The 26,185-nt window shown below is 33.6% G+C and overlaps 3 protein-coding genes and 1 pseudogene across 4 annotated transcripts; all 4 read left to right on the top strand.

Annotated features, from left to right (window-relative positions):
- The first annotated feature begins 2,736 nt into the window (after positions 1-2,736).
- On the top strand, positions 2,737-4,432 carry LOC120258230 (annotated as a pseudogene).
- Positions 4,433-5,068: 636 nt separating this feature from the next.
- Positions 5,069-8,465, top strand: LOC120259591. The gene is made up of 4 exons (XM_039267227.1): positions 5,069-5,224; positions 5,312-5,438; positions 5,521-5,593; positions 7,985-8,465. Exons 1-4 carry the CDS (start codon positions 5,185-5,187, stop codon positions 8,252-8,254), a joined length of 510 nt encoding a protein of 169 aa, XP_039123161.1. The 5' UTR covers positions 5,069-5,184; the 3' UTR covers positions 8,255-8,465.
- A 1,646-nt stretch (positions 8,466-10,111) lies between these two features.
- On the top strand, positions 10,112-13,728 carry LOC120259384 (transmembrane protein 45A). 2 transcript variants are annotated; one of them, XM_039266976.1, is made up of 3 exons: positions 10,112-10,369; positions 10,603-11,025; positions 12,903-13,728. In XM_039266976.1, the coding sequence occupies exons 2-3, from the start codon at positions 10,676-10,678 to the stop codon at positions 13,417-13,419; spliced, it is 867 nt and encodes a 288-aa protein (XP_039122910.1). In that variant the 5' UTR covers positions 10,112-10,369; positions 10,603-10,675; the 3' UTR covers positions 13,420-13,728. The 2 variants fall into 2 exon arrangements, with proteins under 2 accessions (XP_039122910.1, XP_039122909.1); XM_039266975.1 differs by having other exon boundaries at positions 10,113-10,369; positions 10,608-11,025.
- Positions 13,729-22,863: 9,135 nt separating this feature from the next.
- Positions 22,864-25,890, top strand: LOC120257972 (growth-regulating factor 4-like). The gene is made up of 5 exons (XM_039265287.1): positions 22,864-22,937; positions 23,141-23,342; positions 23,443-23,752; positions 24,767-25,248; positions 25,336-25,890. Exons 2-5 carry the CDS (start codon positions 23,150-23,152, stop codon positions 25,341-25,343), a joined length of 993 nt encoding a protein of 330 aa, XP_039121221.1. The 5' UTR covers positions 22,864-22,937; positions 23,141-23,149; the 3' UTR covers positions 25,344-25,890.
- Positions 25,891-26,185: the final 295 nt, after the last annotated feature.

Below are 26,185 nucleotides of genomic sequence, written 5' to 3'. Positions count from 1 at the left end.
CATTCTAGAAAGAGACATTGGTTAGGTACATTTGATATAATAGAGAGCAGATTGGCTTATGGCATCGCATCAATTACCTTTAGTGGTATCGATGGAGCTCAAACTAATTTTTTCCTATGGTTTCCTTACTATGCCTTCTCCACTCCTCCACTACTACCTCCGGTACCTACTCCTTTGGAGGAGGAGAATGAATATTATTGGTGATGACTTTGATATTAATAATCATGGCGATGATTGGATGTGTATTACCACCATTTTAGAGTTTTTGCCAATTAAATGCTTTTTTCAATTTTATACTATAACAAATATGATATTCATGACTTTCAATGTTGTATTGCAAATAAAGATTATGTTATTAAAATAATAAGATAACTAGATAAGTTTTGTTATGAATAAATAGGCTTTTAATTTATTTTTTAGTAATATGAATATAGATTAATTATTAAGACCTTGTGAAAGTGATCAAAGACTTAGATATATATATATATATTAAATCATTAATCGAGTTATTATCTGCAGACAAATTCAAGCGACCACTCGTATAAATAATTTTATTAAATAGCTTCACACACACACCCTACACACCGAGATACAAAAAGGATTACACCCATTGTTACTTTTAGCACTTAAACCATATATGTATAACAAATTTGAATATCTTTCGTATGAACGTCTTTATACTAAAGTTTGAATAGAAATATATATGTTATATATATATATATAATCGAGACTATAAAAAGCTAGAAGAAGAGCATGGGAGTGTTAAGAGAGAGAGAGAGAGAGAGAGTAGAGAGAGGAGCAAGAAATAAAACTAATGATAACACGGTAGAAGTAGGTGGAACAATTAAACACTACATACATTATATAAATTATGTTAATTATAATTATGAAATAGGAAAAATATAACTTACCACTCGTGAGCCATGACAGCACCCGCCTTCTTTCAACATAGAATAAGCTCGCGATTGGCGTGAATAGGCGTATGTAGCCGATCCAAAGGCCGACCCGCTTTCCCTCAATAAATACCACTCTGGAAACAGCAGTGCGAGCCCAAAAATCTTATCATCTCGCCGAGGGTCCTTCCAGAGGATACGCATGAATGTACATCCCTCACTACAAACTCCTTCGCTAACTTCATGCATTGTTGGATAAGCTTTCATTTTTCCAACAATCTGAAAGCGACAGTAATTCCATGTGGACGTCCTCTTGCCTAGCACGATCACTCACTATTTCTCTCGGCCAATTGGTATCAAACCTTCCTCTTTGAAGTCACTACCATCGGGCATGATTGCTCCATCACAATCTCTCACTCTCGAAATAGTCTCGCTAACATAGCATGCCTCTTCCCACCATATTCTAAATTATGTATAATATAATATTAGATCTTTTTAGGATATAAAATAAATTATCATACATACTCAGTAAATATACCTCGACATTACTCTGTGCTGGTATTTGCTGTTTATTGGTCTTCACTCCATAAACCACTCGTTTGATACATGGAAGACTAATCTTAGCAAAATCTTACTTTACAATGTAAAGACAATTAACAAAATTAAATCCTCCTAAAAATATCTTTTTAGAAAACAATAAAAACATATACATAATGTACAAATACTTATTATATCATGAAATATTTTAAAAATAATATATCATATATAACAATATTAATAATATCAATAATAACAATCATATATGAAATTATTCACAAAACACAATTTGAGATTATTTTCACTATCATAATATTATCCTCACCATATATTCTATCTCCTGTCATCCACATCAATTAAACTAAGAAAAATCCTAAACACCCGAATCCTAATTCCTCCTCAAAAGAATTAATGCCGTATTTAAAGAAAAACATCCTATCAACGATGCTTAATCAAGCTAAGCGATTCTACACCCTAGAGCTAAAACTATAATATATATTATATTATAAAAATATTATCTCGCTTAGGTCATCCGCTGCGTCACGATATAAACAAAAAGATGATCAAACTAATAAGTAAAAACAAACTCACAAAAAGATACAAATCAAACTGAGCAAAAGTTAACCCTATAGCTCTACGAAAGCGACTCGCCAAAGAGAGAGAGTGTAGAAGATGAGAGATCCGACCGTTGATTCTGATGGCTAGGGTTTGAGAAGGAAAGCTCTTTCAATCATAATAAGACATTTCTCTTCTAATCATAACAAAACAAATGTCCATCAAACAAAGCATATATATATATATATTGAGTAAAAGTAAAAAGTAAGTCTCTCAATCATAGCAGGACATGTAACTTTAGCATCCATAGTGAGAACAAATATCCTCAAAAGTAAAACTTCAAGAATAGAAAAATATAATAATAATCTAACTTTTGCTAATTTAAATCATTATATATCACCTTAAACATAATATATGCCTTAAATATAAAAAAATACTAAAGCATAAAAAATACATAGTCATTTTTATCAAGCTTAACATTTTTTAATTAACTACTACAATGTTTGTCAATCTCCAGCTATTAATCATTTGTTTTTATCTTCTAAACATTTTACAAAGTTTGACATTCCTTTAACTTTATATTGTTTCAATTATGTCAATAATTGACATGACACAACAAGATAAGACCTTTAATAATGTATATGTATTAATTTATTCTCAATAAAGTTAAATCGTGTTCTCCACATATAATGGATGATATCCATTCAAATTGTTAGGTTTCAACCCAACCAAAGAAAAACTAAAAAGAAAAATGGAGGAAGAAAAGAAAAGCACTGCATCCAAGTTCAAATCGATCTGTGTTTTTTGCGGTAGTAGTACAGGAAAGAAAAAAAGTTACCAAGATGCTGCTATAAATCTTGGCAAAGAACTGGTTTGGTTTCTATCTACATAGTTATTATTATTTATCTTACAATTCTCCTCCTTCCTTTTTCCTCTTCTCAATTTTTCTTCTTAAAATATGAGTAAATTCTTAAACACCGATGAAATATTTTGCCAAATGTTACCATTGTCAGGTGTTGAAGAACATTGATTTGGTATATGGAGGAGGAAGTATTGGATTAATGGGTTTGATTTCCCAGACTGTATTTAATGGTGGTAGAAATGTTATAGGGTATGGATCTCTTTTCCCCAAACATTTTCCAAAAAAAAATACCTTCATTTATTTAATGAAAATTTGCTAAAGTTATTAACGAAATCTTTTATCTGTGTATTTAGTGTCATTCCAAAAGCTCTAATGGGTAGAGAGGTATGACAATAAATTGTTTCATTTTTCTTCCATTATTTTTTATGTGTATATTTTTTTCATGCCCTTTAATGAAAAAACATATCCCTGCAATTGTCCATACATATGAAAACATATTATACAATACTATATTTGTATGTAATTTTCCATTTTTCCATTTGAATTTCAGATAACTGGTGTCACTGTCGGAGAAGTAAAAATGGTTATAGACATGCACCATAGGAAAGCAGAGATGGGCAACTATGCTGATGCCTTTATTGCTTTGCCAGGTTAGTATATAAATTGCATTTATTATCACATAATATCACATATAATGAAAACTCATTTTCTTTTAGTTTTGTATATCGAATATATATTAATGCTTGCAGTTCAAACTTTCAATGAAAAATATAATGAAAAAAATACACTTTCCTCATGTGGATCACTAAAAATACGCATAAACTAAGTTCTATAAAATTTGTATTATATATCCATTTGCAAAGCTTACTAATAGTTAACATAGAACACTGATCTATAATTGAAAAAAAAATAACATTTTCAAAAATACTTTTAATTTTTGTTACCACTCTTTTATCACTCATTATACTTAAAAATTCATATATTCTCTAATTGATTATTATATCTACTTTCTTCCATAGATAACTATAAATACAAAAAAATAAAAATTACTAATTTAAGTATATTGTCTTTAATATTCGAGGAGGTTATGGAACTCTTGAAGAACTTTTTGAAGTAATTAGTCAGCACAATTAGGCATACATAACAAACCCGGTAATTTGATCTCAATTCTCTATATACACACATGAAATTATAAAAAGATGATACATAACTTACTTATACTTTTTTCCCAGTATGGTTTGTTAAATGTTGATGGATATTATAACTCGCTACTTTCATTCATCGACAAAGTTCTAGAAGAAGGGTTCATCAACCCTCAAACTCGCATCGCAGATCATCATTTCTTCTTCAAATGCAAAGGAATTAATTGAAAAACTCGAAGTAATAATTATAAAATTTTGAATACTATTTATAATATGTTCCTTTTTCAATCATTATTATTGATTATTTTAAATTATGATTACGGTGAATATTCCTCGTGATTCATCTCCCAAAATCCCATCTTTAGGCACTGATCGATCTCAACCTTCCTCGCGCTATGGATGACAACGTCAACACTCCACTGCCTCTCGATACACATCCATAATACAACCATGCATGGGATGAAGTTATTTTCACTTTTTCCCCTTTTCTGCTTTATAGTTGAAGATGAGAACTTGAACAACAAACATTACTCTTTAAATTAATATTTACGTAATGATAAAGTCAGAATAAATTCTCTGAATGACGAAGTGTCTCGTATATATATATATATATATTAGATATGTATCTTATTTCAATTTTTATAACAAAAGAGAAAAAAACTAAAATAAAATCCTTAATACTTAAAAATTATTTTTTTCCTTTTCAAAAACATCGAAAACGAAATCATTTTTATTATTCAATAAATAATATAACATATTCCGTAAATATATTTCTCAACCTTTCACATCTCATGCGATACTTCTCATATCGAAAAACGCATACTAACAAATTTTCCAAAATTTATACTATCTTTCAGAATCTTCCCTTTTTAGATATGATTAACCCGCAGCGTTAGCGCGGGTACATAAATCTAGTACAATATTAAAATTCATTCAATCAAATCAGTGAACCATAGCCGCAAAGAAAGGGCAACTTTCAAGGCCCGGACCCAAAAAAAAAAAAAAACAAAATCACAATCGTGAAATTAACAAGCCCGCCAATGAAGCATCCATCACGAATCGTAACGACCACGTGTCAGCAAATCATTCATTCTAGCTAACTTCCGATCACGAATTTCTTGTTCTCTTATCGCCGTCGTCTTCATCGCGCCAATCCTTCTTCTTTCTCTCTTTCTCTCTCGCTGGGAACTCCGGCATGGGCCAAGTCTTCGGTTCCATTCAAGATATGCTCCACGGTAAGCCTCCTATTCTCCTCTATGATTCACCATTTCTATGCATCTGAGGTCAATTCAATTCATCGGTGGTTGTTAATGGCGGAGCAGGGAGGAAGTGGAGGGAGCGGCAAATTAGGAAAATTACCGACAAGGTGTTCGACCGTATCAAAGAGGATTCCGGCAAGGACACTCTCACCTTCGAGGATGTTTGCATCGCCGTTCTCTATGTCTACAAGTAATCCATCTTTGCCCTACTACTCCTCTTTGCTGTTTCTGGGTTTTTGATTCTCATGTTTGGTTTGTGTTGCTTGTTTTAGCGATATCAACAAATACTTGCCTGGTCCTCACAATAATCCGCCCTCGAAGGCTGAGCTCAGGGCTCTGATGCAGGTAAAATCGCCTCTTTTTAGTGTTTAAGAGAACAGTTTGATTCATATTGCAAGCAATACTACGTGCCAGATGGATTTCTCCAGGATGTTTGATGTTTATTGCCCTTTTTAGTTCTAGTAATTATTGTTGATAAACTTCTTCTTCTTTTTATTTATTTATTTAATTTTGTCAACTATACTCAATCAAAAGTTGAACATTTGCTCTGCTCTATGTTATTATTCAATTGGGTTATAGTTTTGGTGTGTGGATTAATGTTCTCTCATCACGAAAAAAATCACTAGAGGTTGATGCATGAGAGCTGCAGTTTTATAAACATCTGATGTGGAGGAAGGTGAATTGGGGAGGATATCCTTTAATAGAATGCCATTGAGAAATCCTGTTGAATGATTATTTATTTTATTGAACAATAGAAGAAAGTAATGACTTAATAAGGCATATCTTCTATTCTCCTGTGATGATTTAGCATATCAAGGGAGTGTAGTTTTATTAGTGTATGGATGAAACTGAGAATTTGTGTCAATAGCCGTAGAAAAAGATGGCTAGAATAATAAGGCCTATTAATGATGCAAATGGAGATCAAGGATGCTGTTAAGCTGACAGACCAGGAAAGAGAAATGGAACTCCTCTGAGAGGTTTTACATGGAGATGGTGGTTGATGCAGGGTTGTGAAGGTGGAGGGAGATTAAGGGTTTTGCAGTTGTAAAAGGCCTAGTGATGCTCTGATAATGGAGTTTCAATGCATATTGTTGAGATAACTAGTGATCTGTACTTAGGTGTTTGAGTTGGTGTTGTTTAAATGTTCCATGACAAATTTTAATTCCCAACCAAACCTGCTACTATATCCAGAGGATACCATTTTAAGAGGTTGTTGCTGCCATTATTGAACATATTCTTATAATTTGTGATATATTGGGTCCAATCCTCTGTCATGTGTGCTGTTTATATCTCACTCGTTTGGTATTAGGATAGCTTCCTGCTGCCTTTACCTACCAAGAGTCCATCGCCTCTGTTGGTCATCAATTTTGTGGTGAGAGCTAGCCTATAGGGCTGTAATCCGTAGGGATACAATTATACAAATATGGCAATTGAAAGGTAAAAAGAAAAAAAAAAACCTAATTTGAACTATGTCATTTCAGTTATTGGGCGTATTGCCTGCAAATATGTTTTGGACTTGTAGTTGGAACTAAAGATCTTTAAGATCTCTTATATGACCATGCAGATAGGGTTTGTAGCTTTGGAGTTTGGACATATTCATGGTGATGGAATAGTCGATCTTTAAGTTTTGCAACAAGTAAGAAACTAAAATTTGAAATCATTGGCAAGAAGGAAATAACGAGCAAATATATGAATGTAGATTTGAATTGTCATCTTCCACGAATAAACATAGTAAAACATTACTCTGTACCTTTTCTTATGGCCATAATTGATTCTTTCTTTTCAATTGGTTGGCCTCCGATGGTAATAGAAACAATGATAGCTCAAGCTGCTTTCTTTTTCCGCCCTTTCTTGATCATAATTTTAGGGTGTTCTAGACATGGTGTTTCATCTGATTAAAATGGTGATCTCAAGTTCACCCTGTGTGATAATCTAGCACTTGAGCTCACCCAAAAACAAACCACAGCATTAGAACCAGTGTTACTAGGACTCAATATAGATGCCGAGTATCCAAGTATGGGAGAGTATTTGACATTTGAATTTAATGAAAATTGATTAAGTGAACAGGGCCATGTATATATATACACACAGACATATATACATACTATATATATATGCTTGTGTGTGTCAAGTGTAAACACATGTGGACGTGTGAATCACATTGGTTTTTGACGAATGCAGAATATTGTAGTGAAACAACTCCTTTTTAGTTAAATACAGGATTTAAATCATTTTAAAATCTAAATTATAGTAAGATGGGATTTTTAAAATCATGAAATCGCTATTTAAAAGATAAGAATAAATTTACAATGATAAGAAAAATTTACTAAAAAATGCAATTTAAAAAGCTGAAAGATACGACAGTCCAAAAAAGAAAAGATTTAGATTCAAAATTAAAAGGAAAAAATTAAGATTGAGAGTGAAATAGAAAGGGGTTAATTAAACAAATAGGATCATATGGTGAATAAATGATTGTCCCCAATCGTATCACACTGTAACTAGAGAAAATGCTTGAATATATCTGTGTATGGATACATAAATTTTTTTTGCATACGTTATATCTAAGTAACACTGATCAGAACATTATCACAAAGCTTTTCTTCAAGTAACAACTTATCATGGAACACATACATGTGTTCTTGTGCAGCTATATCAACAGATGCAGGCAGCTGGAGGTGATGTTCAATTTAAGTCAATTCTGCTGACAGAACTAACCCATATCTTTTATTAATGCAGGAATATGATGTGAATTTAAATGGTCTTCTTGATCGTGAAGAATTTGCGGATTTCATCCAGAAACTGACTACTGACATGCTGACAGCGGTTAGCAGGAACCTGGTAATTGCACTGATAGTTGCCCCAGCTGTTGCATTGCTAACCAAGAGGGCCACTGAGGGAGTCCCTGGAGTTGGCAAAGTTGTGCAGAAGGTGCCCAATTCTGTGTATGCCTCTGTTGTTACACTTGGAGTTGTTCTGGTCCAGAACTCAAGTGAAGGGTTTGAGTAAACTTGATAGTTGTTGCTGAAGATCAATTATAAATGAGGATATGTTTTTTTTTTATCTTCTTTTGTAAAGAAAAGTTAATGTATATAGGTACTCTGTTTGCTTGGAGAATGATATTTGCTTTGCTTGTTTGCTAAAAACATAAAATAGAGTTAGAAGACAATTTGATGTATCTCTGTCATTTATTTGTTGTTAATTAACTTTAATTGCTTCAGTTTTTACAGCTTCTCAATAGCAAGGCTTTTATGTTGGAAGTTGTTGTTTCATTACAGTTGTTCTTATATTAATTGCCTATCATCCTCTGAGAAATTCCCTTCTGGGCCTTCTCATTTAATTTGAATTTTCTTATTTTTTATAATAAAATAAATAAACCATAAATTTATCAAAAAAATAAAACCAAATATAAAAATAGGCTAAGACAAACAGCGCATCCACCATATAATTTTTTATAAATAATTTTCTTACAATGTTTTATTTGAATTTTCTTAATTAATACGTCTCATTTGAAGTCATATGTTGATTATGAGAATATATTTTTATTTTTAATTACAAAATAAATATATATTTACTAAGTAAAATTGATTTATTTTGTTTTCAATCAATTTTAGAAATTTTTAAAACAAAAAGTTCTCTATTTTTTTTTTTCTTTCATTACACACACAACAAGAAGACTTTTTCCCAAATATAAAATTGCTTAAACGCTGTCACGTATCAAAAAATCAGCAATTCAGGCCCCAATTGATGAATGAATGATGAGACATTGGCTATCTATAACTTAATTATTTTTTAATAAAATAAACTAAGGAAAAAATTTTATTTTGAAAGAGATCTCTATCTGAACCATAAGAAAGGCGACAAACAACGTTCTAATCAATATATATCTGTGACGACGAGCACGCCAGTGTTGCATCAAAGTTATAAGAATTAGATACCACCGATGATATACTGACACGTGTCCGACGGTCAGGTTGGGCATGCACCCCACTGAGCAACCCGCATCTAATTCCCACCTGCCCCCTCTGCTGACCATTGATTGCCACGCTATTACTCAATGGGATTTTTACCGATGCAACCCTCCGTTAATAATCGTTGGTCAAATATCAATCAAATTCCTTCAAATATTTTAATGCAAAATACAAATATTATAATTAATGGAGCCACCTCCATCAAGGTTTTTTTATTTTTATTTTATTTTATTTATTTATTTTAATTTTTATAAAAGATAAAAACGCTATATAATTTAGGACATCTGCACGAGCATGATGATTCAACCTATATATTTTTATCCGGTGATATAAAATTTGGCCAATAAATCTGCACTCACAACTATTCTATTAAAGAGTTAACGGTACAATGATGCATTAATTTAAGTGGTTTATTAGTAACATAAGAATTTATTAATTAGTCTAATGTTATATGAGACTATAAAAGTCATGTCATGTCCGCACCCAAAAAAATTTTAAAATTAAAAAAATTAATAAATTCACTTTGTCTTATAATTTGTAAAGATCATAAATATAATAACACCTTCTATTGAATTTGTTTGTAATAATTTTTTATTATTAATCTAATTTTTACAAATTTGTAGAGGTGGGTTGTCCACTTTATAAAAATATGTCTTTATATTTACTTATAAATTTATATTTTTTTTAAAACTTAGAAATTTAAACGCTTAAATGCAATAACAAACAAACCACACTAAAATTTATCACAGAAATATAGAATAAAAATGACTATATAAACGTTACATTTACACAAATTTCCCAACCAACAGGATAAGACAATTCTTTTTTCAAATTAAAATTCCCAAAACACCATCCTTTAAAAAAAAAATTAATTAATTAATTACAGCTAAAAAGGCACGTGACCCACACCTGCCACGTCACCTCTTAGACCCGCGCCGGCTTCGCAGCAGCCGGGGAGGAAAGAGAAGTCTATTCAACTATTCTCCTCGCCTCTTTCTTCTCGTTTTTTTCTCGCTCTTCTCGATTTCGCCAATCCTCCTCCTCCTCCTCCTCCTCCTCGGTACCATCACCTCTGTTGCCACGGAGAACCAAGAATCCTAATCCAGATCGCCACCTTTCTTCTTAGCATAATCAATATTCCCTTTATCTCAAGGTACACCACCGTCTTTGTTCTCCGAGAAAAGCCCCACCAAATTATTGCTTCATAATCGAAGATTTTTTAATTGATAATCACGCTTTTCTTGATTATTTGTTTATTTATTAGAGAAAAAATAGCGATTTTGTTGTCTTTGGCTTTGGATCGAGTTTCTTTTTCTGTTTTTCTATGATTTCTCATTGATTTTTTAAAAAAAAATTTTTTTTTTTGCTATGGATTTATGGTGGAAGTGAAGACTAGAGGTCAACGCCGTGGTAACAGGGCGTAATTTGGGGGAGATCGAAGGGTGGTTAGCTTGTACATATGGGATCATTCAAAGGGCACGTGCTGCCGGGGAGCTTGTTCTTGGCGGTGGGGTTGTGGCATGTGTGGAGCGCGGTGGTGAGGTATGTGTCGGCATCGCCGGTGGAGTTTCGTGTTAGGGTTTGGAATCCGGTGGGCAGCGGGTGGTTGAAGCACTTGGAGCTGTACGTTGTGGCAGGTGGCGCGTTCGCGGACATGTGCGTGGAGTTGCTCTATTCTACCCATTTGAAGTTCTTTGTGGGGCGCGAAGGGATCCTTAACCCTGCTCATATGAATGATTTTGAGCATGGTGGTATGCTTCTCATGTTCTTTCTCTATGGCATTGTCGCCATCCTCTCTGAGAAAACCAGGTAACTTTTTTCTTTCTTTGTTTCTTTGGGTCTTTTCTTTTATCTTTTTGTTGTTATGTTTTTTTAATTTGAATGATTGCTACATTGGAATGGTTATTTGCATGTTAGTCCCTGTCTTTTGGTTAAGGGGAAAGTGCACTTTTAACTACTGAAAAAGAAAAGTGTCATTTTTGTTTTCCTTAGACTAATATGAAGAAGAGCTCATTTTGATTGATCTCTGTTTAATATTTTGGACAAAGTGAATATTTTTTGTTTGGACGAACTAGAAGTGCATTTGTGATTTATTTGCTGAGTGATCTCTGAGCTTGTCTAGTAACTGCAATATAAGATGTCCGTGTATAAGGCATGCTTTTCATGTGATTATAGGTCCTGTTTTGATAAAATAGAGCTGGTTGTGTGGAAATATTAAACTTCATTACACAGATTACAGAGTGAATTATTAGTTTTTTAAAATACTATTACTTTTTATTATTATAATTATTATTTTAATTGCAATAGTGGATGAACCACCCTTCATTAAAATAAAGGAAGTTCAAACAAAACTAGGCCATATAGTATGGACAATGCTGCATAAAGTTTATTTAAATTACTAACTTGGAAGATTTTTTGTCATTTGTAATAACTATGGAACAATATACAAACTTCTTTGAAAGGTTAGTTAGTGACACTTGTTCTTTTGGTGAGAGTCAGTATTAGCATTCTTGAACATGTTTCTTTAAGATAAAAGAAAAAGATGCTTTTTAGAGTAAGGTGTGCATGATTCTTGGAGAAATTGGAACTATGTTACAGTTGCGCACTTGTGCGGTACCAATAGTGAGTTGCCTGCCATTTACAACTATCACCTTTTGTGGGTCTCACGCTAGTACTGGGGATCTTTATAACAACTATTTTACTGAGTAGGGCCAATGGGTATCTTTTAAGAAGCATGGCTTGTAATATCTTATGTGAAGTGCATTTCTCTGCCACTAAAATAAAATTTTTTTAATAAAATTCTATTATACAGTTAAAAGAAACAAAACTGGTAGATCTGGGCTTTATCACAGGGATGGAGGTAAAAGCAATCTGTGGAGTTAAATTTATGAGATAATAGCTGTCTTATTTATGTGCTTTACAGGGTTTTTTTATTTTTATTTTTATGGGAAAGGTTCAGTTATGACTTCCGGAATATTTCATTTGTTAGGGAAATTTCAGCTTATTAGGTCCGGTTTTATTTGATATTTGTTTCTAGTAGCAAAATATATTTTACAAGTTAATGTGGTATCCCTCCGATTGGTAGATAGCTATCCGTTTTGTTAGGTATGATGTAAAATTAGTACTCCCAGAGTTTCAATTTGATAAGGCAGACGTGACATGTCCTTTTCTTTTCCTCCTTTCGGTCATGATGTTACATTCACGACTATGAGCAATGCAACAATCTTTCTACTTCCTTTTATTATGTGTGCTCCTTTTTCCTTAGATGGTCGATGACTCATGCATTCATATGATTGTTCAAGTGGGGAATGATATCTGACTTCTCAATGTGTCAAACAAATATTACAGACAAATGCATTCGATTCACCTGATAAAATTATGCATTTGATTCACCTAACAAACTTCGTTCATCTACCTTTCTTCAGACATCTCATACTATACCTCATGTTTGCATATCTTCAGGTTTTTGGCATTAACAAAACCAATTAAATGGCTGATCTTTAACTTACCACATGGTAATAGGTTGCTAGCACTCAGCCAAGTTGCAATTAACAGGAGATTTATTATACCTCAATAATTAAGTTGAACTTCAATTCACTATAGAAAGTGAAGCAATAACCAGCTTTCATCAAATACCCATGCTCTGAGCAACTTGTTCCGTGCATTAAATTGTGTTGTTTTTCCAGGTTTCTCCCATTCTCAAACGGAGCACTATGTCTAATTGCAGCTGCAGCATTTTGCTCAGAATTCCTACTATTCTACTTCCACTCCACATCCCATCAAGGCTTAGAAGGTTACTACCACCTTCTGCTTGTCATCCTTGTTGGCCTCTGCATTTTCTCGACGGTAGCTGGTGCTTTCTGTCCTAACAGCTTTGCCGTTGATCTCAGCAGTGGCGTTGCCATCTCCCTCCAGGGCCTCTGGTTCTACCAGACTGCCTTCACCCTTTATGGCCCTATGATGCCCCGGGGTTGCCAGCTTTCGGGCAATGACATTACATGCAAGTCACATGATTCCGAAGTTCGCGGTGAGTTCATCGCCAACATCCAGCTATTTTCCCTGGTTCTACTTGTTTTCATATTTGTACTAGGGTGCTACTCAGTGTCTGCATCCAAGTATGGACATTCCGAGCTGCAGAATTGGCATGCTGCTGCTTTGAAAGAATATGAACAAAATGGAGGCGAAGAACTGGCTGCACAATGATAGTTGATTGGTTTTGATCTGAAAGAGAAACAAAGAGTCAAAAGTTGCATTACTTTGGTGATAGAATTTCAAAGTCTAGAGAGATCAGTGATTTAGGTGTGTAGAATGTAAGGAGGTGGTTTTATTGATTTGCCGTGGCACTCTTTTGTTGTTTGATATCCATTTGTTTGAGGTTCATACTTAGAGTAGATAAAACAGCAGTCTCACTGCTGCCTTTTGTAAGTACTTGTTCAATTACCATCCCATTCTAAAAGCGAAGTTTTATGTAGTTTAAGTACTGATATAAATACCACACTTCAATGTTGAGTCTCTCTTTCTGTCTTGTGCTTTTTTATTATAACCAATAATAAATCTGTTATTTGCTAATTTAAAAACTTAATTACTATGATTATTATCCTTTGTCCACCCGGAGCAATTGTTTTTCAAGTGATTAGATAATAGATACCATGCAAGAGGATCTGATAGCTAATTCCAAGCCTCAAATGCTCCTAAATTGCACTAATTAATCTCCATTCTCTGCGCTTCCAGGTTCTGCTCCAAATCTATATACTTGTTTGAGAAAGAAGAGCTTAAGTTGTGCGTGATTTGCTATGAAATTATATAAAATTATGAATAACTATCAAGATTAAAAATAAAAAAAATAAAAGCTCAGCTTCATGCTGTTGTTTGTTTTGTTTTTACCGAATAATTAATTGCAGAGGAATTACAAAAGAGTCGAGCGTACAAAAATTGTGATGGTATATATATATATCAAATAGTTTTTGGTTTATAGATATCGGCTCCATTACATAAGATTTGGTTTGTTGAACATTCATTGCTCAGATTTGAAACGTGCTTGCCAAAGGTCCTTGGTTGTGGGTGTATGCTTGCAACTCAATTTCTAAGTCATTCAAGTGAGAATTTAAGGTGAACTATTATATCCTGTGAACACGTATCCTAATTATGTATGTGATTCTCGCATGTGAAAACAAAAACAAACGCAGACAAAAATGAAAAGTAAATAATCACTTTTAAAGAGGGGAAACTTGTTTAAGTGATGTCGCCCCTTTTAATTAGAATCACGACTTGAACCAAGTTATCAAATAATAATAATAATAATATCATAATTACTTAAGTATTCCGGAGATGATGCCCTTGGTCAAATATCCAGATATATATAACTCTAAATTTTGGTAATCTCTGGTCTAAAAATCCAGTCTCACTTTACACACATGTTCATGTATATCATCAACCATTGCACTTAGTTCTATCATATCTTTATTCTCACTATCATTCACTCTTTCATCTTTATATTTCTGGAATATCACCATTGTCTTTTTATGGAATTCATTGGTAGAGAGAGGACAACGTGAATTAATGGTGATATGGTGAACTCTGCTGTTATTCCTTCTGAAATATTCTTCTTTCTTTTTTCCTGATCATTAAGTACTAGATATTGTTCTTGTCTAGTGTGATTGTAATATTATGCCTATTCAGTTAGTGCATCTCAAAGTCCTAAAGAACATCTCTTTAGTACCTACTTGTTTCACATCCTCATGCTATATGTTTCTCATCACTTGTGTAATTACTCTGGGTTTGTTATTCTAACAAAAGAAACAACAACACTAGCAGCATCTTTGCAAATTAAAGAGAATACAAGATAGCCATTGACCAATAAAACTCAATAACCTTTTTTCTGCACTGATTCTTTAACAATTTCATTCAGCATGTGCATTGCATTGGTTGAGTTTGATTAGATGTAAATCAGTACGGATGATTGCATGAATTTTTTGTAGTACTTATGTTGTGATAACTCATGACTTAAGACTTTTGATACTTAGGACTTATAATATTGCTGATAGATCTCCAATGCACTCTTGCTTCTTATAACTGCTATTGGACTTGACTTGAGAACATTCTTTGTTTCTTAATAGACTTGTGGAGATCTAATTAAACATGTTTGTCTAGGAATATTAGTTAATAATAATCATGAAAAAAAGGAGGATTTTCTTTGCCTTTTTCTTTTAAGATATGCTTCCCACCCACATGCAAATGTTCTATTATATTTGATGAAAATTTCTGCATTTATTAATATATTTATTTTCTTTTTAACTCTGATATATTCTAAAATGCCAAACCTGTGAACATTACTGATCGAAGCTACACTGGAAAAAGGAACAGGAGCACTGTAGTGTAGAACACTTCAGAGCTGTTCTTTTGGTTCAAGGCTAAGTGTACATTTGGAACAAGAAGTACATCTAGAGCACATGTATTTCTATCCCTTGAACTTTAACATCTCCAAATTAATAGATCTTATCTTATCCATATATATAAACATCTATTGAAAACATCCAAATCCAAGCTGTCATTCTTGGTTCCAAGTTCCTTAACTTATTATTCCTTTCTTGTACCATTTCCTTATATTCCACAATCACATTACATGTTTGTTCTCAACACCCAAATCTAACATGTCATGTCCTATAAAATCTTGTCTTTTTTTCTCTTATATTTGTCAGGATAAATCCAAATTATATATTTTACTTTGATTTGTAATATATCTAACAAAAAAGAGCTACAAATATGTGTCTCCACTTAACTCCAATTAATCATCAAACACTTGGTGACAAAAAATAAGATTGTTGCACTGAATGTATGATCTATAACATAATATATATTCTCTGATTCAATTTTGAATAATAGGCATGTCACTGTGCTTTTTTTATGAATATAAATAGACTAAACAAGATCTTAGAAACCCGGGTGTCAGATGATATATCGCAGTATGAGAATAGTATAGTAAAATTTGAATTGAGCGATGTATGAGCATAGTGTAGAAACGATCTTGTTAGCGGAGAGATTTGAACCCATGACCTCCCCCCTTACACTTTGATGTCATACCATTGGACTATCCAATGGTTGACTCTCTGATTCATTTATTCTGGCTAACCTATATATATTATATATAAAGGAATGAAACTCCGGTGCATGCATGGCTTTTTAAGGATTAGAACTATTGTTTTCAAAAGCTAGAAGCTCCTTTCACTGTTCTTATAAAAAGAATAAGTAACGAGTCTCAATAGTGAGGTTCTCTTTGATATCACTGTTTCATACTGTTGTTTTATGTGTCTTTTTACCTTCTCTATCTCATCTTATATATGCTCTCGTTTCAATGGTTCAAATGGTTCTCACAAAGCCAAAGTAACATGCCTGCAAGCATTGCAAAGAACTTTAAGATCACATCATATAAGATTGCTTTTTTAAAAAAAAAATAAAAAATAATAATAATTTTATATTCTTTCTTCTTGTGATTTTCTTTTTCTTTTTTTCCCTTTAAAAAATTTGGTTTTATCAGTTTACAAGATGGGCAAAGCTTATCTAGTCCAGTAAACTATTTAATCCATGCATGCATGCACGTTAACTATATAAGTGAATTGCACTTGTGTCTGCGAGATTAGAAATGAGATTATGAATATATATATATATATATTTCGAAAAGGATCATATTGTTTAGATTTTTTAGAATTAGAATTTCGGAATGTGACTTTTGTGCATAAGATGAAAGAGACGGTTCACATTAAATATGATAGGAAATATATGGCATTAGATTTATGTTTGCGTTAAAGGCTGGTAGGGGGTTGGGATTGAAGTTTGTCCATATTTATTATAAATAAATAAATAAATATAACACTTATAGCATTAAACAAAATCATAATATCAAATATTTTTATATTATAGATTTTTTGGAATTTTTCTCTTATGTAAATATATTATTTTTAAATTACTTATTGTCTTAATCTTTATATTTTCTTTCATTCAGTTTATTTTTTGGAATTTGTGATGTAATGCTTATTCATGCAAATCTAAATTTCATGTTTCTCAAAAACTTTAGTTTGACTTTTAAAACTATCCATTTTAAAAATTCAAACTAAACTTATTGAATATATTAAAAAAAACACTTAATAATGTTTACTAGCTAACAATACTTCATCTGCAAGAAATATCAAAATAAAAGTGAGAAAATAAAAACAAATGTACAAAAGCGTTGAAAACAAAGAAGATGAACTGATGAAGGGACAGAAAGCAGTTGGCTAGCTTTTAATGGCCCTCCCTCTCTCCCTCCCACCTCACTACCACCAACCAAACTCTTTGCCATTCAATTCACAAGCTAAGCTCCACATCGATGATCGATCCCTCCTCCTTTATGCGCGACAGCTAAATTTACAGTTCCCTCAATTCCATACCTTTTATTTTTTATTTTATTTTATTCTATCTTTACCTCATTACATCAATAAATGACTTCAATAAATGACTACTTTTATATTTATCAATTATATATATATATATAGAGAGGTGGATTTTATAAAAGAGTTTAAATAACCTCTCCACTGATTTTTTTAGAACAATAAATTATTACGCCCTTCGTGTTTTTTATATTGTTAATTTAATCTTATACACATCGATTAAAAAAAATAATTAAAAATTTGATTTTTTTAAAAATTTATAAAAATTATATTAACATTTTAATATTATCTTTATTTAAAATATATTTTAAAAATATATAGTTAAATATATAGTTAAAATTAGTTCAATAAATTACAATCAACTGAGTACTCCATTAAATTATATACTTCACTAGTGGAATTTTAAATAAAGATAGTTTTGAAAAATAATAAATTTTTTTTATAAAATATAGGTAAACAACTAACTTTTAATTAATTTTTTTTAATCGGTGTGAATTAAGTAGACGTGATAACTAAAAATGAACAGATGAAAATATAATTTATTAGAAGTTGTAGAAATACATTAAATATAAAATGTAAATTTATAAAAATAATATTTAATATTGCATAGAAATTTTAATGAACAAATAAAAAAGAATAAAAAAAACCTCCAAAATATGATAAGTTAAAAAAGAAGAAAAATAAATACTTGAATAATAAAAAAGAAGATCCATAATAGAATTTTTGGATCAGTAATAATGTATAAAGATTGTTTTTTTAAAAAAATGTATAATAGAAAAATTTATTAGTTTAGTTTGATTCAAATAATCGTAATTGTATTTATTTGTTTTTTTTTAATGATTGATAATTTGTCATGTTCGCTGAAAAAAAAAAATTTATATGCATTATTTAATGTGAGAAATGTGGATGAGATGGATGCAAAATGTTTGTACTTTTCCAAACACAAAGCAATTAATGGCTCTCACTTGCAACCAATTGTTATCCCTGCTTTCAGAATCAGTCACCCATCACATTATATGAACAGTGAGCACGCCTATCATTCCATCCAACCAAATGCAATGAAGATATATATATATATATATATATTACATGTACAGTGACCAAACATATATTGCCATCAAACCAAACAAGATATTATCTTGTTCTATTTATCATTTTCCAAATTATATATATATATATATATATATAAAAATATTATTCGCTGTGATTAATTGAAGATAATACCAAAGTTTCTTGTCTTTTTAAGATATTTGATGGGACGGTTCAAGGTTCACACATCGTTTCACCAAGACATTGTACTCACTTTGCATCTCCACTTCCACTTGCCATCCAATCCAACTCTCAAAAGAGTTAGTTGTTCGTATATAGCGTTTGGTTCAAGGGAAAATTATTTGTCAGTCCTTGTAAATTTTTGACTTTTTTTTTTATCAATCCCTCATATATCTTTTCATTATTATTTTTATAATTAAAAATAATAAATATGTTATATAAACTATGTTAACCCATAGTTAGAAAAACCATATTTGCTTGTCTTTATATTTAGATAAGGTACGCAAACTATTCACCTCAATTAATCTTATCAAAGAGAGTTAATTTTTTAACTATTTCAATGTGAAAGTAAAAAAAATTACAAGATGTTCTCTATTATTATAAAATAAATAATAAAAGAATATAAATAAATATATATATATATATATATAACTAAAATTATGTAGTCTACTAAAGAGATCATAAAGTTGCTTCTCACTTTAGTGAGGTTAGTCCGGATGGATGTGTACAGGTGCTTCCCTTTGGAAAATGCCATGCTTTGTGTTTTATTGACCAGAGGCTCAGTTTACATTAGTATAGCTCCATTTAGCGGTGCTAGCCGCATCAAACAAAGTCACTGGCGTTAATAATCAAATTTTGTTAGGACGGTGTTAGAGTTTATTTGATTCTGGTTACAGCTAAAGGTAGATGTTGACTATATATTGTACTTTTTTTTTTAGTGGATAAACCACATTCATTAAGTAAAGAACACCAAAAAGAGCCTTGATTCTTACAAAAATAACCACCATAAGTGGTTGAGAGTACAACAGACAAAACGAAAGCCAGAGAGAAGGAAGAGGGTAAAAACCTAAAGGGGGGAAAATTTTTCAAGTGAATACTTAAGTTTGGCCTTATATCAATTTGAGCACTAACTTTCAATTTGTATCAAAACGAAGCATAAAGTTTTAATTTTGTTTCTCCGGCGAGGCAATTTGGAGATTCTGGTTATCATCGATTGACGTGAAAGCCGTAAATATGATGTGGGACACGAGGAACCAACTCAAAGACACGTCCACATCATCAACTTATACACGTAGCTTTAATTGGCTACCACATCATCATCCCTTTCCTTCCTCCCCTTCCTTATCTTCATCCCTTTTCCACTTGGTTGATTATGTGGATAGTTCTCGACTTGGTTCCAATGTGCTTTACATCATATTTCCGACTCAACGTCACTCGATTATAACCAAAATCCCCCAATTGCCCCGCCGGAGAAACAAAATTAAAACTTTATGCTCATTTTGATACAAATTGAAAGTTAGTGCTCAAACTGATATAAGGCCAAACTTGGGTGCTCATTGGAAAATGTACCCACCTAAAGGAAGAGAACATCCTTTAGGGAAACAAGTAAGAAAGACTAAATCTCACCGGGAGAAGAAGGTCTCGACGATGGGGCATCCGGCACCACATCTCTGGAACTCAAGAACTCCAGACTCCTTTTTATCTTTGACATAGGTTCCTCAAGTTTCGCCTTTTTAGCTTCTGGGGCGCAACGAACCATGAAATTATCACGCAAATAATCTTTAAAATAATTGCAATAGACGAAAGGCAATTGGAATTAAAGATACGAGTATTTCTTTCAAGCCGGATATTCCAATTAATAGCTCTCACAAGCAAATCACAAAACGGGATTAAATAACTTTATGAGTTAAGGGGCTCGAACTCGCGATCTGTTCAACTATAAGGCTACACACCGTTCATCATTTTCTTTTCCATTTTTATTCATATCATATAACACAAATGCACACATCCTCGCATGCATCGCATCAGCCTCTTAACAACCGACAGCCGTAGTTGGGCCGGCCCGGCCCGTTATTACCTAAACAGGTATCACGTGAGCTTGCTACAGCAGGAGGAGGGGGATTCAACGAGGTGTCACTTGCGCTTGGTGTCAGGCAAAACAGCGGCAGCTGGACGTGGGCCTTCCCCAACTGAAGACAATGACGTTGATGTGGTCCATGCTATCTACGGCCCGGGCCCATTAACACCCACTTTCCCCTTTCCCTTTCTTTTCCCTTTTAATTTTTAATTAATTAATTTATTAATTTTTTAATTTTTACTTGCAAATGAAGTGCCTCCCAAGCCTTTGCTTCACTTTGCGGAAATAATTCACTTATATGTTCCTCAATTCTTGTGCACATCTACACACAAATAATTTTCTTTATAAACCGCTACCTATGTCGGCTGGCGGTGTGACACTATTATTTTGTCTTCTTGACTTTTATACCCAAATTATCATCTATACTAATAAATCACTGCTGTTATTTATAAAAGTACATCTCAAACAAATGCTATTTTCAATCCTCTAGACATAAATAATAATAATAATTTTAAAGCTTAGGTTTAACAACGTTAGAAGAACAAAAGATTAGCATGAAAGAAAGGAAACATGGGAAAGCCAAAGAGGGAACCAAAACAATTGATTGCTTTCATGTCCAAGCTAAGAAAAAACAATGATAAAGAAGTGTATGGGTGTGTGTTTGTGTGGCCACTTACACTTAGGGGGGCGTTCATTTCAGGGAAAGTGGGGAAGTGGGGAAGTGATCCGACTTCCATCACTCGATGTTCATTTGTCTTTGAACCGGGAAGTCCACTTTCTCACTCCGATCGAGTGGATTTTTGAACTAGCCCGCACTTTGGTATTTTTTCTTGAAAGTGGGAGTGAGACAATCTATAAAAACTAACTTCCTTTCACTTCCAAAAATCTTTTTTTCGAACTCATAGATCTTCATCCAACACCTAAATCTTTCAATTTTATTCTCACTTTCTGACAAATGAACATCAGAAATTCTGGAAGTGTATCATTTCATCCCACTTCAGGAAAGTGGCACTTCCCCCATTTCTTGACTTCCCCCACTTTTTCTGAAATGAACGCCCCTTAGCTTGTCACCCAACCCAATGGGGTTAATTGTTCTTCTCAAATGCAACAACTCTCTACTCATTAAGAAGCTTCCAACTCTCTGTAATTAATTAATGGTGGATGGCATGAACATAGTGCCCAAAAGTAAAAGGAGTGGTGGGGGACTCCCTCACTCACACACTCTCATTCAAAGTGGTGAACCTTGCTTGCAGCTTGTGAAAAGGTTGCCCATTTATTTGAGGTAACTCTGGCATGCACTTTGAATCCTGGCCCTTCTGGCATGCACTGGTATTATGTTTCTTCAATCTTCACCATATATATATATATCTCTATGAACTATGAACTATATTCAAAGGTTATCCATACTCCCAAATGGCCAAACAGTTAAAATATCTGATTCCCTTGTACGTGATTAAGAAATTTTAACTCTTTTTCAATGTAATAATACATTGGTGAGATATAAAGCTTATCATTAGTTCAGACAAGAAGCATTGTAATATAAATAAAGAGCTAATTATACTCAAAATTTCCATGGTTTGGTTATGTGAACTATGGCGGTGGTCTTCAGTAGTGCACCACGTGCCATTCTCCAATCGCTTCCATTCAAAAAATACTGATCAAGCTCCCACAGCAGATCTTCGAAAACATGTCCACTCCTTGATTTTTTATTAAAAATAAAAATAAAAATGTGCTTTTAAACCCCTCCACACCGTTGGATCATTCCAAATCAAGACAATATAGCACAGAATATGCAATCCCCACCGTTCATTGTCCAACCAATCCACCATTCAGAGAAAAAAACATTTTAATATTAATTTTAAGATTCTAAGATCTTATCCAATATACAATTTTTAAAATTTATAAAAAATAAATAACAAAAAAAAAAAAATTTAAAATCCTCACACATCTCTATTAATAGCAGTTGCATCGAAATCCTCAAAACCCAATTATTGTAATTTATTATTTTTATTAAAAGAAAAAACCACCCTTTTAGTGTCTCCATCTATAAAAGCACATATATAGTCCCCTGCCTTGTCTTCTCTTCCATTAGCTACTCTCTATCTCTGTCTCTGTTCATCTCTAAGACCTCTCGGAAGTGGCAATGGCCTACGGGGTGGGCTCACCTGCGGGTGAGTATACCGGGTTCCATGTCTGCGCTTTGTCTGAGCTCTGAGAAGTCTTCCACTACTACTACTACTACTACTACTACTACTACTACTACTACTACAAACACTACTAGTGCTTGCCTTGTGGCAGCTTTTGCTTGCAAGCTTTCTCTTTGTTTGTCTCTTTTCTTTCTCTAGAGTAGTGATATCTGGGGCTTTTTCTCTAGTTTGAGTAGATGAATGGTGGTGGTGGGGGAGGGGGGCTTGGCTGGAGACCGCCATTCACGGCGGCGCAATGGCAGGAGCTGGAACACCAGGCACTCATCTTCAAGTACATGATGGCAGGTGTTCCTGTCCCTCAGGAACTTCTCATCCCCATTCGCAGGAGCTTTGAAGCTATGTCGTCACGCTACTACCATCATCCTTCTCGTGAGTTTGTCCTCATGATCTCTATCTCTTTGTATTCAATGTGGTTTCGTTTGTTAGTGTCAAAGATTGGATTTTTATACCTTTCTTGATGTGTTTGCAGTAGGGTACTGCTATTATGGGAAGAAGCTGGACCCGGAGCCCGGGCGGTGCCGGAGAACGGACGGGAAGAAGTGGCGCTGCTCTAAGGACGCGTACCCCGATTCCAAGTACTGCGAGCGGCACATGCACCGCGGCCGCAACCGTTCAAGAAAGCCTGTGGAAACGCAATCCCTTCCCCAGTCTCAGTCGTCCTCTTCGACCGTGACCACAACCTCCGCTGCCGCCGCCACTGCTGCCATCCTCGCCGGCCCCGGTTCTTCTCAGTTGCACACTAGACTTTCCTCCTATCCCATGCACAACAAGGATTTCAGGTCTATTTGATCTCTGCCTTTTGATTCCATTCTTTTAGTACTTTTACTATATATGATAGATTATGTTATTGGTTTGAGTTGAATCTCTTATATTTAAACTTTTAAAGTCTGTGTGGCTTTGTGCTGTCAGATAATTGAGTTTTGGGAATGCCTTTGCTGTTAGAATAGTTTGTGAGGAGTTTGTTGCATGATGTTGGAATTCTGACACATTGGTTGGTTCACTGCCTTGATGATTTCTTTCTGATTAGTTGGTTCTATAGGTGTCTGACATGCTTCGCAGGTTTCTGAAATGTTAGCTATCCTACTAAGATCTGAGATCTCTCAGATGTTTTTTTTTAGAACTTTTTCTCACTCTGTTTTCTGTCTTGTAGACAGAGGCCTGGTTCATAAATTACCATTTGATTGTTTTTTTTTATAGGTTTCTTTTTTATTCATGTGTAGAGAGTTGTATATACAGTGGTGATGGATTTATTATTGCCTCTGTTCTAGTTTCATGACTTCACCAGATTCTGCTGAAAGAAATGCAAATAAATAAATAAAGCACCACTGAAACTATTTATTTTGTAAAGTTGATTCTTCACCTGTACTTTGTATCCATTTATTTCTTGTGATTGGTTCTCAGTTCAATGCCAGTTCAACCATTAATCTACTCATTTGCCAGTGAAAGCTTGTCACCAGTTGGCTATTGTAGCATGTGGAGACTCTGTTGTATGGTCTGGTTATGCCTGAAACTTTCATCTTTTCTGTGTGCGTTAAAATTAGTTTTTAATTCCATATCACTGAAATCGGATTATATTGCTTATGTAGCAAGCGTAGTAAGGAATGAACTTTTGAAATATTAAGTTATCTGTTCCGGCTGCCAGTGTCTACACACTTGAGAACAAACTGTTTATTCAAATTGTTTGAATTTGCTTCATAGAATTTATTCATTCGATAGTGCATTGAGATGTATTTATACCATTCTTTGCTTTGTTTCCTTTACATGGTTTCATATGTTGCCACTTAAAAATGCAGATACCTTCAAGGAGTGAAACCTGCTATGGATGAACACAGCTTATTCTCGGAGCCTTCTGCAAGTGCAAGGGGCATTGCAATGGACTCTTCTTTGGAAAGCTCATGGGGCTTGATGCCCTCTAACATATCATCATTTCCTCTGTCAAAAGCTACGAATGATGGCTCTGGCTCTCTTCTACACAGCAATTACAGTCATCAGCTTCAGGGAATGCAAGATATTGGTCAGCCATCAATGAGTTCAATTGCAGAGCAACATCAACAGCATGCTTTCTTTGCCACTGAATTTGGTTCATCTGAGTCTGTGAAACATGAAAGCCAATCCCTTAGACCCTTTTTCGATGAATGGCCGAAAACAAGAGAGCCTTGGTCCAATCTGGATGACGATAGATGCAACCGGACCTCATACTCAACAACTCAGCTTTCAATCTCCATACCAATGGTCTCTTCTGATTTCTCCATGACTAGTTCCCGTTCACCCAATGGTGTGTTCATTCTCTAAACACATCCAATTTTTCTCATCAATCTCTAACAAGGTCCCATTAACCTTTGTGCTTATGCTCTAAATGCAGGTGGTTAAACCTGAAAGCCAAGTCAATACCAAGACACCAATCTACAGTCAGGTTGTTATTGCCTGTTGCTTGTCCTAGGAAACTATATATTGGCTTTTAACTTTTAAGAGTATTATTATTTGTTGTCTTTGTTTTCTTATATTTGAGAGAGGCTTGAGAGAAGCTCCAGGTATTTGGTACATGTCCTAGCTTTTGTTGCATTCCTGTCTCTTTGTTTCCTGGATTGCACTCATTCAATTGCAAAAGAGGAACTCCAAAGCCCTTGGAATTGAGAGATCTCAATGGGACATAACAGTGGGCCCTATTTGAACTATTTAGCATGTCTTTAAACCTGCTTCTATGAAACTATTGCCCTGTCTTGCAAAGCAGGCCAATGAACAGCTGTGTTGCAGCAGCAGCTACTTTTTTTCATTGCTTTTCTCAGACTTCTGTGCTCTTGTGGCCATTGACAAGAAGCCAACTCAAGTTACTTGCCCTTTTCTATTTTCCCCCCTTCCTTTGTTTGACTTTACGTTTTGATAAAAAAATTTAATTGAACAGTGAGAGTAATGCTTGAAAGTGGAAATGCTTTATTATAACAAGGTTTTATCTATATATAAATGATAATAAATATTATATATAAAGTTTAAGTCATTTTCACATATGTGGATGTTATTGTCCTCTTCGGATGTTTATTTACAACGTTGAATGATTATTTAACAAATATTATTTATATAAATAATATATAAATTTACTGTTTATAATCATTGTTTGACATTCTTCAGTACTGCTTGTTATTGTAAACATCTACAAATTTCAAATATAAACGAGTTACTAGATGATGAGTGTTCTTTTATAATATATATATAGT

This window comes from Dioscorea cayenensis, chromosome 4 (assembly GCF_009730915.1).
Source record: "Dioscorea cayenensis subsp. rotundata cultivar TDr96_F1 chromosome 4, TDr96_F1_v2_PseudoChromosome.rev07_lg8_w22 25.fasta, whole genome shotgun sequence".
Classification (NCBI taxonomy): Eukaryota; Viridiplantae; Streptophyta; class Magnoliopsida; order Dioscoreales; family Dioscoreaceae; genus Dioscorea; species Dioscorea cayenensis.
This window is presented reverse-complemented; position numbering and strand designations above follow the sequence as displayed.

Excerpts from the sequence above, each read along its gene's own strand:
- LOC120259591 (XM_039267227.1), top strand. The coding sequence starts at position 5,185 with ATGGGCCAAGTCTTCGGTTCCATTCAAGATATGCTCCACG. Across the intron at positions 5,225-5,311 it reads CATTCAAGATATGCTCCACG|GGAGGAAGTGGAGGGAGCGG; the intron begins GTAAGCCTCCTA and ends ATGGCGGAGCAG. Across the intron at positions 5,439-5,520 it reads GCCGTTCTCTATGTCTACAA|CGATATCAACAAATACTTGC; the intron begins GTAATCCATCTT and ends TGCTTGTTTTAG.
- LOC120259384 (XM_039266976.1), top strand. The coding sequence starts at position 10,676 with ATGGGATCATTCAAAGGGCACGTGCTGCCGGGGAGCTTGTTCTTGGCG. Across the intron at positions 11,026-12,902 it reads ATCCTCTCTGAGAAAACCAG|GTTTCTCCCATTCTCAAACG; the intron begins GTAACTTTTTTC and ends TTGTTTTTCCAG.
- LOC120257972 (XM_039265287.1), top strand. The coding sequence starts at position 23,150 with ATGAATGGTGGTGGTGGGGGAGGGGGGCTTGGCTGGAGACCGCCATTC. Across the intron at positions 23,343-23,442 it reads CTACTACCATCATCCTTCTC|TAGGGTACTGCTATTATGGG; the intron begins GTGAGTTTGTCC and ends ATGTGTTTGCAG. Across the intron at positions 23,753-24,766 it reads ATGCACAACAAGGATTTCAG|ATACCTTCAAGGAGTGAAAC; the intron begins GTCTATTTGATC and ends TTAAAAATGCAG.